Raw genomic sequence first — 14,205 nt, 5'->3', positions numbered from 1 at the left:
TGCGTAGGATAGTCACTAGAACAATCTACATATGTTGATTTCAAAACAGAAGTATACTTTTTATCATTCCGCACATGACATTAAGTCAACACAGTTTAATTCAGTCCCAGCCAGTGATTTAAACTGCAAAAGTGCACTCCTCGCACTGACCAAGACATGTGGTTGTGTACTCCCTCGATTTTTCCTACTTTGATGTCATTATAATCACCTCAAAATTGTCATACAGATGTCTCAGTCAATTTGAAGTGACGACACGAGCGTGATCTACGATTTCCAATTCAACAACTGGCCAAACACTGAAAACAGTCAGGCCGTAAAAATAGCGAGGCATTTATACAGCGTCGTAACTACGCGTGCTTTTGTCATCACTGCTACACAATGTGTCGTAAAATTTACATGTCTGATGTACGAGTGTGTTGAAAACTACAACTTTCTACACTTCCAATATAACATTAATTTGGCTCTCGACAGTGTACGTTTTGTGACTAATGTTACAAATTGAACTAATTAAGAAAAAAAAACATTTCTTTTTAACCGCGTTTTAGATACTCATTGGGTAAAATACCTTAGTGAAGTTAATGATAAGGTGATTGGTATATCTACATGGTTGGCTACACAACAAAAAAATTGTAGATATACCAATCATCTTATTGAAGAAGACTTGATTGAAGAAGAAGAATAAACACAACTTCAAAGGAGTAAATTGAAGAAAAGTGTGGCAATTGTTTAGACGGCAAAGACCATGACCAAGCAGTTGACGGCATCAAATTTACAGTCAAAGTAGTACAAAGTAATCTTATCTGAAGTTACGATACACTTGGACCTCGCAACAATATACAATATCAATTTGCAAAGAATTTAAGTAGCTCATGTGCTGTTAACTGTACACTTGATCCCGCCAAACACACGAGTAACACTGAAGGAGGAACTTCGGCAAGGGTTAGAGAAACTGTAGTTCGACGTTGTCAACTACTTGGCGGTACCCACTTATTGTCGTTTAACTTTGAGTAACATATCTCTAGTGTTGTCACTTTTTGTTGGAGTCTACTAGATTATAATTCAGAAGTTAAATTAAGTGTATAAAATCTAGGCAATAGTTACGTTAGATAAATAAATAAAGAAGTAGTAAGTAAAGAATGTTATATCGAATAAAAATCCATAGGGATTATGTTTAGGCTGCCATAGACCAGTAAGTTATTACACAAGTTTTACTTCCGTGAGCAACTTTATCAAATGTAAACACTATTCACCATTTATTTATTCCAACTTTCATTTTTCAACACACAAAGGACGGACTTAATGCTAAAAGCATTGTCTACAAGTCAATCTTTAGGAAAAAACTTAAAATAATTAATATAGTGTATGAATAACATTAATATATCCATGGCTGAGGACACAATTAGATGGAAAATGCTCCACAGATAAAAACAAAGTTCTTAAATGAGTTGATGATTATGATGACGATGAATATTTACCGTAACATCGGTTCTATTCTTGTTCGAATAATTTCTACAAGTGTAGGTTTCTAAATCTCTTTAGGTTGCTATTTTCTCCAATCTTCCAAATAAATTAAAATACATAAACGAAATTTGAAACCACGAAGTTCTTCCAAAAAATCGATAATGTTGAATTGATGGAGAATACACGTTGCAATCGCAGCGCAGATGATGCAAGTTGCAGGCGTGTGCCGCGTCTGATGACGTCACCGTGACGTCACGATGTAAATGTAAACACACCGGCACAGGCGTTCGCGCCGTTTTTGTTTTGTGTACCGCTTTGATACCTACCTCGTATTTAACCTGCTGCACATTTTGGATATCCCGGAACTTGGATATTTACAATATAAAGCGTAACCTCTCCGCTTCTTTTACGCAAACCTTCTCTATATTGTGCTAATCTAATCCGCATACAACTAGCGACTTCGATGATGTCTTTTGCTAATCTCATTAATGATCAATATTCGGAAATAAGTGTTGGAACAATTATTTCCGATTATTCTTTTGAAACGTGAATGATTTAAGAACAAGTAATAAAAATATCTTGGAAGCCACATCAGGTCCACATCAGTTAAATCTTTCTTCGCCACGATTGAAAACGATGTTTCTAAATCTAACGTTTCACGAAAGAAATCTCCACGCGAGAAAAGGGGGAGGCAAGCCGTCAAGACGATGCAAACAAACATGGGTCGTCAAATTGGCGAACATTAGTGCAAGTTGCGACAGCGTTCACGATGCAGTATCAATTAGCGAAGTCTGCACAGCAAGTTTACATCATTAACACTATAAAAAGACAGTTATTGCGAGAAAATTTGTGCAATCAATTAGGAGTTTTAAGAGGGGTCGTTGGGGGGGTTGGGGGTGGTCGGATGCGTGCGGAGTGCAGCAGCAGAGGCGCCCCCCGGCGGCGCGCGCATCTGTGTGCATTCGGAATCGGCATATTTACCCCGATAGTGGGATAGTAGGCGGGCGGGTTCACTGACCCGACCCAATGCAAGCCTCGTACGTAGGCCCGATGCGCTCACACGCGGGGCGCGTTTCATTAGAGAGCCACCGCAACCCACACCAACGCAGAAACTAACACTGTGCGTCAAGTGGCCACGCACGCTTTTTTCATCAGCCAGGAAACTGCAGGATGCATTACTACTATTACGACACGCGGTAACGTTCATTTGTATTGTTTTCTCTTATACAGGCCCTGAGCATCAATCAGTGAATTTCCTGCCGGTATATGATTGAAGAACTCTCTGACATATTACACGTGGTTTTACTTGATCCATCTGCGCTCAATGTAGACTATGAAATGTATAAAACATAAGTTTAACAATTTAAGATACGTGTACTAATAGATAGAAGTATGCAGCAGATTGAGGATTCTTTTAGAGAACAACTTCCATAAATTTTGTAACCCCAAAAAAGAGAAAATAGGAAAGAAGAATAAGGTCTCAAACTTAAAGCTAAGCTCAATGTAAATAACAACAGATTGCCAGTAAATCATATACTTAGAAGAAACCCCCAAGGTTTTCTACAATATATTTTCCTTAACAGCGAACAGAACGTTGCTAGCTCTTAAATCACAATCCATCTGTTACAATTTGATGCAAGCAAAGTACCAGATGCGCTTCAGAATAATACAGGCCCAAAGTAGTAGACCTGTAAAAATAAATAGATCAATCACGTCTACTGATACTTGGATAACAATAATAATCATGAAATTGTTTTGGTCAAAAGGGTTAATCTATCTATATTCTATTCTATCACTATTAGGAACTTTGACATTTTCATTATCCATAGAATATTTTATATTCAACGTATCTAGTCCTATCCTGATCTGCCTGCGGTTTTGGTTATTCATAAAAGTAGTCTTCTCGAACTTGTCTCCGCGCTTGTGTCCACTTTAAAAGATTTTCAATTGAATTTAGTCCAACGTAAGAGAAGTCTATGCAGTGATCCAAAATATACATTGGAGTTTGGGCCGAACGGAGCCATATCGATCTCGCGTCTATTTTTAATTCGCCAGTCTAGATAAACGATTTAATATTTATAACAACTAAAACTGCCGTGATCAATACTTCACGACGTTTGATTGACTACATCAAATATGTTGTTAATTCAAATCAAATCTTAGCGATGAAAATAAGTAATTTAAATAAAATAATAATATAGAGTTAGATTATGGCAAAGCAGCAACCCTAGATGGCAGAGTATTTAGACATATAAAACGCACAACGTCATAATTAAAGCGCTGCTTTCATAAATCCAGCGGCTAGACAGACACATGGGGGTGCACCGAGCAAGGTATACTTATGCTAACCGCACTTGCAGTCTGCAAATCGTCGGATGCAATGCCATAACCTACCCCAAGCGTTCCCCTAGTTGAGGCGGGTCGGGGTTTTGATCGGACATTTCCATAATATCCGTGCTGTTATTCTTTAATAAATGGAATGCACCAAGATACAGATGTTTACGTTACATTGCTAATGTATTGAAAGTAAATTTTATAATAACAATAACAAGACACGCAACGCTGCAGTAGATAACAAAATATTACACAAGCACTCATTCATCGTAGTCGTGTGATCACGCCTTATATTTGCAGCAATTTAAGACCACATCATTATTGAACATTAACAACTATTGTCACTCATCTTCTAGATCATGCTATGTGTCTTCCGTGACTGTTTGTCATCCCACACATTGGCCTTACGTTCAGGGATAAAATTACATACTTCAGCATGTCACTGGCATAACCTTGAATACATCTCCTTTTCATCATATTTAATTCGACCTAGTGTTACATAGTAAAATTTTGCTTTTATTCCGTTACTTTGTGGTTTACAATGTAGTCCACGGTGTAAGTTTTGATTTCACTGCTAGTCTCACAGACATCGCACGTCGAACTGAACTAACAAAAGCTAACTGAACTTATACTTTTGCCCAGTCTCACTAAGATCGTGCCATCATGTCCATTCAGAAAAAAAGAAATCTAAATGTCAATTGTTACAGTCACCGCTTTAATATAAAAAAGGACACTAGTAAACGAGATTTTGAATAGTGAAAGTGCGATAATAAAATTGAATTCTATCGTACTCTATAGAGCCAATATACTCAGAAAGTTCTTGTTTCGGACTGCATAAAATAAGCATTCTCAAGAGCTACTTTAAAAGCTCTTTCGTCTACAATATTAAAGATCGGTTACCCAGATCATAAATCATACAGAGAGCTTAATGTTACTCATACTTTCACAGTTTGTATTGAATAAGCGAACACGCCGATCAGCAGACGGACACTTTGATGAATAGAGCGCGAATATTGTATCTCTATTTACGATGATACTGAAGTTGGACTAAACATATTGTTTTATTTATATACTGATACGGGTTTTATAATATATAAATTTTAAATATCGTCGTAAGTATAACATATAGGTTTAAGTTTGTGAAACAAATTTTGTTTAAAAGAAATAAGATAACGTGAAAATACACGAAGTTTCAGGTCTAAAACTTAGAAAAGTTTTGTTATTGACTCTTCTGTTCCGTCCGAGATATGCCATCGAAAGCAGCCCTTTACAGTAATCTTCTAACTGAAGATTAAAATGAAAGAGCTACAAAATGTTTCAAAAGAAAACAAGAACAGGAAGTTCGAAATCAAAACAAATTCAGCGAAGGATTATTTACAACAGCTGATAGTGCAATCGCAGAGTCCGATTAACTCGATGCAGGGGACCTACCGCAACACAAACACGTTATCAGCTAGGTCAGGGTTCGTTATGAGCAGTATAAGCTCTATGTACACAGCACTGTTATTGTAATTTTTTATCTCGGTTTTATAACGCAGGCTTTCAACGAGTCGGTGGGTGGTCCGGCGTGAAGGCAATCGCAGAAGTTAAACTTTTTGTTTGCTCATATTGTTTCGCCTTTAATGTGGCTGATGTGTGAAAAGTTTTTCATGTCAGTCTTTTTGGAGCGGTAAGCGCTTCTGTCGGAGTGGAGTTCGTAGTGGCATAGAAATGCGAACAGTAAAAACTATAAAAGTGTAATTTTAGAAAGGCACAGAGTCCCTATGCCTGCAATCTGATAATGGATCAGGGTCCTGATTCTCATGCAATCGAAGTTCATTTCATCAATTTACACCTTTTTTAAGTTACATGAAAGACAATATTCGAAAAACAGATATTGGTACACTAAAACTAAATACAAACTAATAACTTATTGATATATGATATTTTGGAAGTAAATAAGATAAACTAAAAGGTATTATTATAGAAGCCGTATGTGTAAACAGAGACTATTCTATTTTTGGCTATAATAAGACGACGCGGTCGGGCTAAACGGATTATCCGACCGAAAAAAAATATGTTGAACAAATTATTATTATTATAAGAGCAGTAATTGTCTTATAATCCCTTATCTTTCAAGGATTCCATATAGGTCACATTAAGGTAAATTAAAATATCAGAAAAAAATATTAAGAATTAAGTAACACAGAAAAAAAAAGATTAAATTAGAATATTTAATTTAGAAGCCAATCATGATCTAATTCAGACAAATAAATGTTTAGTGTATTATATGTCTAAGATGATGAAACAAAAGATGACAGTAAGATTGCTATTGTTACGAGACCAACAATATACAAGAGACAATTTACGCAACTGAAACAACTAACAGTCGACTGGGTATCAACAGTGTCACATAAATCCTCGGCGGACCGCTAACTCAAAATGGAACAGGAGGTTTAATTATGAAATCGCCAAGTCGTAAACGTGAGCAAGAAAGAAACGGCGACGATGCGAATCGGACACGAAATAGCTTTCGCAACACACAACGTACAGTTTCCACAAGAGAACAATAAGGGTACATCGTCTACCTATCTGTTCATTTGAAGGAATCTCTGAACGACCTATTATAAATCGTACGTTCGAAAATCCCCGTCAGCCCGCTCTCTCACTTCAAAGTTTGACCTCGCAATTACTAAAATTGGTTTGATTTACCATTTTAATTGTAACAAAAAGCTTATTTTTTCCATCGACGTGGACGCCGCCGGCACCGTTGCAATCTGGACCGAGTGACTTTCGCTCGGAAGGTCCATTAGGGTTCGCGGGGACGTCGCGAGTCGTAGATAGGGGATAGGAATTTTGAGCTGTGGAGTCATGTCCTTAAGGCGTAGTTTCTGTTGGAGGTGTCCAGTAGGCGCGAGAGGAGAGCACTCGAGGTCGGATGCTGAGAGCAGGGGGTGTGTGGTGTGGGCGCGGGAGGCCGGTGGTACAAAATCGATATAGTCGGGCGGCGCGCGACGTCTTGCGTCCCGAACCTCGTCCCCCTCTAATGAATGAGACCGAGCATAGTCATAGTCATCTCTGCGGATGGTGGCTCCAGCGATACAACTCGCCGCTGCGCCGCCGACGTCTCGGCCTCGACTAGTCGCGCTCGGACCCGATCCGATGCGATACGAACCGAAGTCTGATCATCCCTCACTGGATTCCTATTCTGGAGCTGCATACACTAACTCGTTTTATTGACAGAAATAAAACAACAAACATTCCAAAGACTTGTTCGCGGGGAATGTAACTTTTGATTAACTGTCAAGTGAACAGTTTTATTTGTGATGGAAACACTGCGGAAAAGCAAGTGTTTCCACATAAAAATAAAGTTCTATGAAAGGGGTGATTGTAAAAGTTGTAAATGAGGTTACAGAATATATTTTCATGGAATAGGAATACTGTTGAGAGGAGTATTTTTGAAACTTCTACTAGCTGAAATGAACACAACTGAAAAGAACCTTATGGAGTTACCTTACGTTACGGATACTCAATTATTTTCCTGGACAAGAATGTCCAGGAAAATAATTGACATTCCTGTCCAGGCAAATAATTGAGTATCCGAATAATAGTTTACTAGTACGAATTCTAATAATATAACGCCATTAACAATAATATGGTCCTCAAGTAAAAGAGATATGGAATATTATTATTTCAGGGCGGCTGTCTAATCCCAAACTAATTTGGGTTCCGGGTAGAGCTATGCTAATATCACGAATTGTGTAATCGTAAATGTTGACGACGAGCGGTCTATTTGCAACATTTTGCGACCCGTTAACGACGAACTGCACTGAGATAGACAGATATCAAATATTACAGATTTATAAAGTAATACACAATGTATTTTCCTAATTTCCTATTTTTTCTTTTTCCTAATTTTTTTTTATGACGATTAGGAAACAAAATATTGAGAAAACTAACCGATTTTTCTTCTATTATAATACATTTTTAACGAGGAAAATGTCTAAGGTTCTGATTATAGTCATAAAGGAGGAGAAGAGGTCCACAGGTTACGACACCTGAATATCTCAAAAAATTGGACAAGTAAGAATGAGTATAACGCGACAATAATAGTCAAGAGAGGTTAGAACCGTACTTTACATTTACAACAAAAATATATAGAATATTGTTGCACAACAAAAATTTCTAAGAACATTCATAAAATATACTAAGTTGTATAACAATATAGAAACAAAATCGAAGCAAAATAACGGCTAAATACTAATAAGTCTTGATTTGAATATAACAAAGGTTTTATTTCTTAAAATAAATCAAACTTAAAAAAATAGGAAGACAATACAAAATTCACGATCGGAGAATAACTTGGAAGAAATAAGAAGTACGATTTTATAAATAGCAGAGACGAAGCCGCTACTACAGCTGAAGTTGAACACTGGTACTCTTCTGGGGATATTGAATGTGATGATTTATAAATAGGGGTTGAAGATTAGTAGACAGTATAAATACTACTACAAATACTGGCACGTTAGAGATGTGTTATGTTAGACAACTTGAGAAAAGTCGAAATAATAAAAACACAAACAAAGAAACCAACCATGAATAACAATAGAAACGAGATAGATAAAATTACACATAAACAACAATATTTTTTTTTTTTTTTAAATATATATATATATTAGGACAAATCACACAGATTGAGCTAGCCCCAAAGTAAGTTCGAGACTTGTGTTATGGGATACCAAAACTCAACGATACTATATTTCATAACAAATACATATATAGATAAACATCCAAGACCCGGATCAATCAGAAAAAGATCATTTTCCATCATGACCCGACCGGGGATCGAACCCAGGACCTCTCGGTTCAGTGGCTAGAACTTTACCACTGCGCCACCGAGGTCGTCAAATATAATATCCACATAGTTAAAAAGTTAAATCGGTATCGTTGAAGGGGCACCTAAACGTTTGAATTATTTGAAACTATTCCAAGGAACACATAAGATGGCGTCACAAAACCGCGAATACCGGGTATTTCATGAGCTATATAATTGGATTATGTACCCATGTCGGAGTTTCACAAGACAGTTTCCAAGTTTGAAGATACTACTGTCATTATATTACATCACAAAGTTAACAAGATGTCCTTCCATGCTGGTCTCGGGAAAAATGTTAATTTTGCCAGTTGGACACCCGTGTGAATTAGCTTCTTCACAATCTTATTTTAGTTTCCATTTGTCAGAAGTGAAGACTATCTTTACCACGAATATTTTTATACAGCGTCTGTTGCTATCAAGAATAGGAGCAACGTAGCAACGTGCTACTTCAATCATGATACACCTATAAATAAACGCAGAAAGAGTTAGCTAACGATTATTGAACGGATTAAAAATTTAGTTGCGATTAATAATTAGCACACAATAGACAAGCGTAATATGATGGAAAACTAATCCTGAAAAACAATTTCCAAGAAAAATATTACCGAATGAAACAAGACAGACAGCCGCGACGGGGGACATTGTTACAAACGTAATGATTTTCAAAGCGTTACATGCGAAATCAATTATTCAACGAGGGCCCAACGCAGCTATCGAGTCGAGAGGCATGCGTCAACGGGCAACATAAACAAACACACGAGGATTGTACGATGTTATCGACGCCCATCGGAGAAACGCATTAGTCGATGATTAGTTTACGGTCTCACGGTTTATGAACTCTGTGCATTAACTAATAAGATGTAATAAAATTACTAAACTATATTAGTATATTATATCCCTTTACTTTTGAGGTTAATTATGGTGTTGCATAATAGGGAGAAAGGGCAGATACAGATTATATCGTGGTTATTCTTCTGGCGGATTTAATTTACGATACTAATCTGCTAGTGGATATTATTTTAGCTTCTTCGGACTTGGGACCCTTTCGAGACCAATTCAGTATCTTCTCTTCCTCAATGAAGATAAGTAGCGCATGAACCTTAATTCACCCATTATTTAGACACCAATAAGACATCTATGGTGAAATTATTGCATCCGTTCGACATGTCTCTGTATTCAAACAAGTAAATTGTTAATGGACAATTCGCGGAAGTCCCAATTTATGCGAACGCAAACAAAGCGGACCTCGGCGCGGGTCGTGAAAAGGAAAACATTTCCACAATTTTTCGAGGACAAAATGCGAAATGAATGATTGATGTGTATTGAAGTTGTTGGCGTGCGACTTCCTCCATTTTGGAAATACAGACGAGCAACATATATACAAAATACTTAAAATGCAATGACACTGAGGATAATGCAAATTTACAGTTTCTGCCAAATAAGTAAATCTGAATTTCGATTAAGCTTTGAATACGTTACTAATCTTTGACAAATTGTATGCAAATTCTGCTTAGACGTTGTCAGGGAAGGAATGTTTACATACGCTTAAATTTGTTATTATCAACTACTCTAAGTATTCGCATTGGTTTGAAAATAGGAGTCTCAACAGATACAATCAGACAAGTCAAACCATCGCATCTTAACACAAAGCCGATCGGTAGCTATGGCAACATATACGTTGCATCAGTAGCCTGACCCAAAGTCTCCAAATTTTCCCCAACAATAGACAGAGTCATTGTTTACAAACACGGACGCGTGGCGATAGCTTGGGCCGGACTTTGTCACTATATGCTTTATCTATCGACTGTCAACGTGATCTCCGGCCTTGAGGTCAGTGCCGATAGAGACACGTGACCGCACCCCGGCCATCACACGGACGAGTCGTGTCGTATGTGCCCCAAGATGTTTACAGATAAGCTATCGAAAACTCACTGACAGCCTTGCATAATAATTTCACAATCATTAAAAATCACAATAGTTATACTAATTTATCCATAACAAGTTCGTACAATTATCCTGTCTATATATCTTCGTGTACAAATTGAGACATCATTTAGTCTACATGTCTTCTAAACTAACTGTAAGCGGGAATGCAACTTTGAAAGAAAATGAAAATGAATAATTCAAACATATTGCCAAAATTTGTTAGCAAAAATTGGGAGAAGTGTCTCATAAAATGAATCTGTAAAGGATCACTTGACCATTTCACATGATATCAATAGACGAATAAGACATTGTTAGAAAGTCATTTCTTTTTTACAATGAGCTCATCTATAAACATCGAGGATCACGGCCGTGTCATTCATAACGCTAAAGCGGAGATAAGAATGCTTTCGAGTATCGATTGCATAGATAAGGCTGATATTCTACTCGATTGTGTATCTCTACCATCTGGGTCGTTTGCCGACGTAAACGAAGTGACGCCAACTACCAAACAAAGAGGACTTTTTATTATAAATTTTACCGGTATTGTTTTTTATTTAAATTTAATGACACTAAGACAAGAAACTGAGATAAGTACACTAAGATAAGAACAATTTCATAGATGACGTTTGTGGAAGATGCACCAACACTAGATGCTTGTCAAAAAAAATAAATTATTCTAACAAGTGATTCATTAATGATTCTGGAAACATTGCAGTCTAGAGAGTGAATAAATGTTCCGGTAACATTTAAACCCATGTCACGACACTTGTCCAGGTAAAGACTACTTTAACCTAACCTTTTGAAGCTAACTTTGATGGCTGTAAACATACCATAGTGACGACTCGAACGGAGCGCCACCAGAGCGTGTCAGCCAGAGTTCTGAAGAGGGCGCCACTGGACCTATCCCCTTTTCGCACCATTCCGCCTTCAGTTCACGCACTGCTGGTGGGTCAGTACCCTTAAACGCGTGCACACTGGGATTCTATGCGCGCGAAACACGTCAGATTTCACGGTAGAACTACAACTGAGCAGCAAGAAACGAGACGTTGCCTTGACAGTTTTAAACGCAAGGTTTTTAACACACGGACATACGGCACACGTTCATTGTAACCACAGCTGGATAAATACTCACAAACAAATTAGTTTCTCACCGGTAAATACGTGAGATTGAATATAGGACCGCAATAATCGACTGCGTGGAAACGACTGTGTTATCGTAGCGATAATTCTTCAGCTCTACTCCAAGATTCAGACTTGCGAATTCGTAGTGACCTCGATTCGTTGGTTGACGTGCGCCCCCCATACAGAATTCGGTCACATTTTTCTACTCCAAGTGGATTCAGAAATAGCTGGAGTGGTGGAAAATATTTGTGTTAAAAATAAATCAACACTAATTCGCAAAGCACGTCAGAATAACGATGAAAAACATGTCTCGTAAACATATCTCAATAGTGTGGTGAGTGTATTGTACGTTTAATGTATATTCTTTTATAATAGCTTTTGTTATTGCATTCTTCACAGTAAAAAGTAATATATTTCGTTAACATGGAATATATTTCATCAGTCTTAAATAATCATAACAGTCAATCCATGTAATTCCAGAATAATAACTGATCTCGATTGTATTTATCAAGGACAAAATAAACAAATCCCAGATCAGAGCAGAAGAAATAAAATTCACGAAGAGCGAGGATCATCAAAAACTTACGTTTAGTTGGAATAACAAGATCCAGACCAACCAGAAGAAAAAAATGTCCAAATATGACCAAATCAAATACATAACTTTAACTCCAGCGAGCGGAACATACTATATACATAATCACTTGGAAATCGCACCTGTCTGTCTGAACCATAGCTAATAGCCATCGAGTTGCTACTTAACAATTATCGCGTCGGTGGCGGATATAAAATGCTGCTTAACGTCTAATTTATCGGTCTCTTCACGGTTCTGCACGGGATTTCCTTCCTTGTTGTTATTAGCATGGGATTGATTATTCATTGTGCGTGAGTTGTTATAATTAGCTAAGGCGCCGGGGATCGTGGCAGGAGTCCAGGCGGATCAGTCGGGTAACGGGCACGCACGCACTATATGTGGTGTTAGGTCGTTGACAGGGTTTGTTTTTTTTCGGAAGCATACGCGATCTGCATTAATATTTACGTCGCAAACGCATACAGATTTTACAAAATCCTATTATTCTAAAAGATTCATGTTTAAGACCTACAAGACACATTTCATCACATGAGTTTCCGAGATCATACATTCAAATTTATTGATGTTAAGTCTAAGAATAGATAATACCGCAAATACTATCCACAACAAACAACATAAAAAAAACGTATCATAACATTCAGAAGGGCTGATGATAAAAAAATAACAATGATAAACACAGTGTCATGTCATGCACAAAGTGAAACGGACTAACCATGGCTGGCTGACTGGTCATCAATCAACAGGCAGTTAACTTTTTACGATGTATTTACCGACAAATTGCCGGTTATCTAAGTTTGCATTTGAACTTAGGTTTGCAAGTGAACGAAAATATCGATACTCGATAACATTATCATCATACACAGACGATGATGTTATCGAGTATCGATATTTTCTTTGGTGTTGGTAGTTTGAAAGTTGTGATAGGTATAGTTAATTTTAATTTTTAAGAACAACATTTCGTCTAAATAACCATCAGAAAATTTTAATTTTCCAAAAATAGTTACTTAGTAACAAATTCGGTTACTCAAATATTTTTTTCATTTCGGTATTTTTTATATACAGTTCGTTTATTTTGATACGTTTTATTTACAAAACATAAATATTTGTACAAATAAATAGATGAACATAGTGGAAAGTTTTTGTCAGCAAACCAATTGTAATTAATTAAACAATGAATGAAAAACTGGTAGTCAATGTAAACAAATGCAACTAAAATGTGTCATAATTACTCTATTAACAATGTTAGACTTATTGCATCGTAATTATTCTATATCAATATAATCGTTGCATGGCTATTGGAAGCTAGCATTCGCATTAACTTGTCAAGACCGATACGGACGTGTCGTGTTCACAATAATTAATTTATGTCCACCTTTACAACTGCAATAATATTGTTTGACAATACAATTATCTCTTGTGTTTTCAATAACTTGCGTGATTTCATTGGCGGTGACCACTTTGATATTATCTGTTAGTAATTAAATGTAAACATTTCTAATATGAATCAAATCTAGATCAATTTTCAAATGCATCGTTGCAAAATAGACAGGAATTTGGAAACATAAATAACATAAAAACAGAAAAGATTAACATAAACGAATAGACAAGAATAGCTAAAGCAATTCTCGTGAAATATATAAATAACCTTATGCCAAATTTTCGTTGATGACTGGTATCTGCACTCAACTCCTAAAAGCGCTTTGAAGCCAGTGAAAATAACGCAGCACGTGAGACGCTTAACTTGATACGGCGTCAAGAATTCAGAATATTCGATTATGCTGAAAGGGGAAATATCTTTCGATCTCATTATTTAATAAATTCGCTAATTAAATAAATTCCTCGACGAATTTATCGACATCTCTTTGAGTGGGGTATGGTTATCAGTTGAAATACTCTACCACTAGCAGTCACAGTCCAC

At 36.8% G+C, this 14,205-nt stretch overlaps 1 protein-coding gene across 6 annotated transcripts in view; it reads right to left on the bottom strand.

Annotated features, from left to right (window-relative positions):
* Positions 1–14,205, bottom strand: part of mnb (minibrain) — a 152,838-nt gene that overhangs the window by 18,883 nt on the left and 119,750 nt on the right. The window contains exon 1 of one of the 6 annotated variants that reach the window (XM_053752901.2): positions 11,407–11,771. The exons of the other annotated variants lie outside the window; for them this stretch is intronic. Within the exon in view, the coding sequence (XP_053608876.1) occupies positions 11,407–11,496 (90 nt within the window). The 5' untranslated portion in view covers positions 11,497–11,771. Of the gene's footprint in view, positions 1–11,406; positions 11,772–14,205 lie in introns of those variants that run through there. 6 annotated transcript variants of the gene reach the window in all.

The sequence above is a fragment of the Plodia interpunctella genome, chromosome 12 (assembly GCF_027563975.2).
Source record: "Plodia interpunctella isolate USDA-ARS_2022_Savannah chromosome 12, ilPloInte3.2, whole genome shotgun sequence".
NCBI lineage: Eukaryota > Metazoa > Arthropoda > Insecta > Lepidoptera > Pyralidae > Plodia > Plodia interpunctella.
This window is presented reverse-complemented; position numbering and strand designations above follow the sequence as displayed.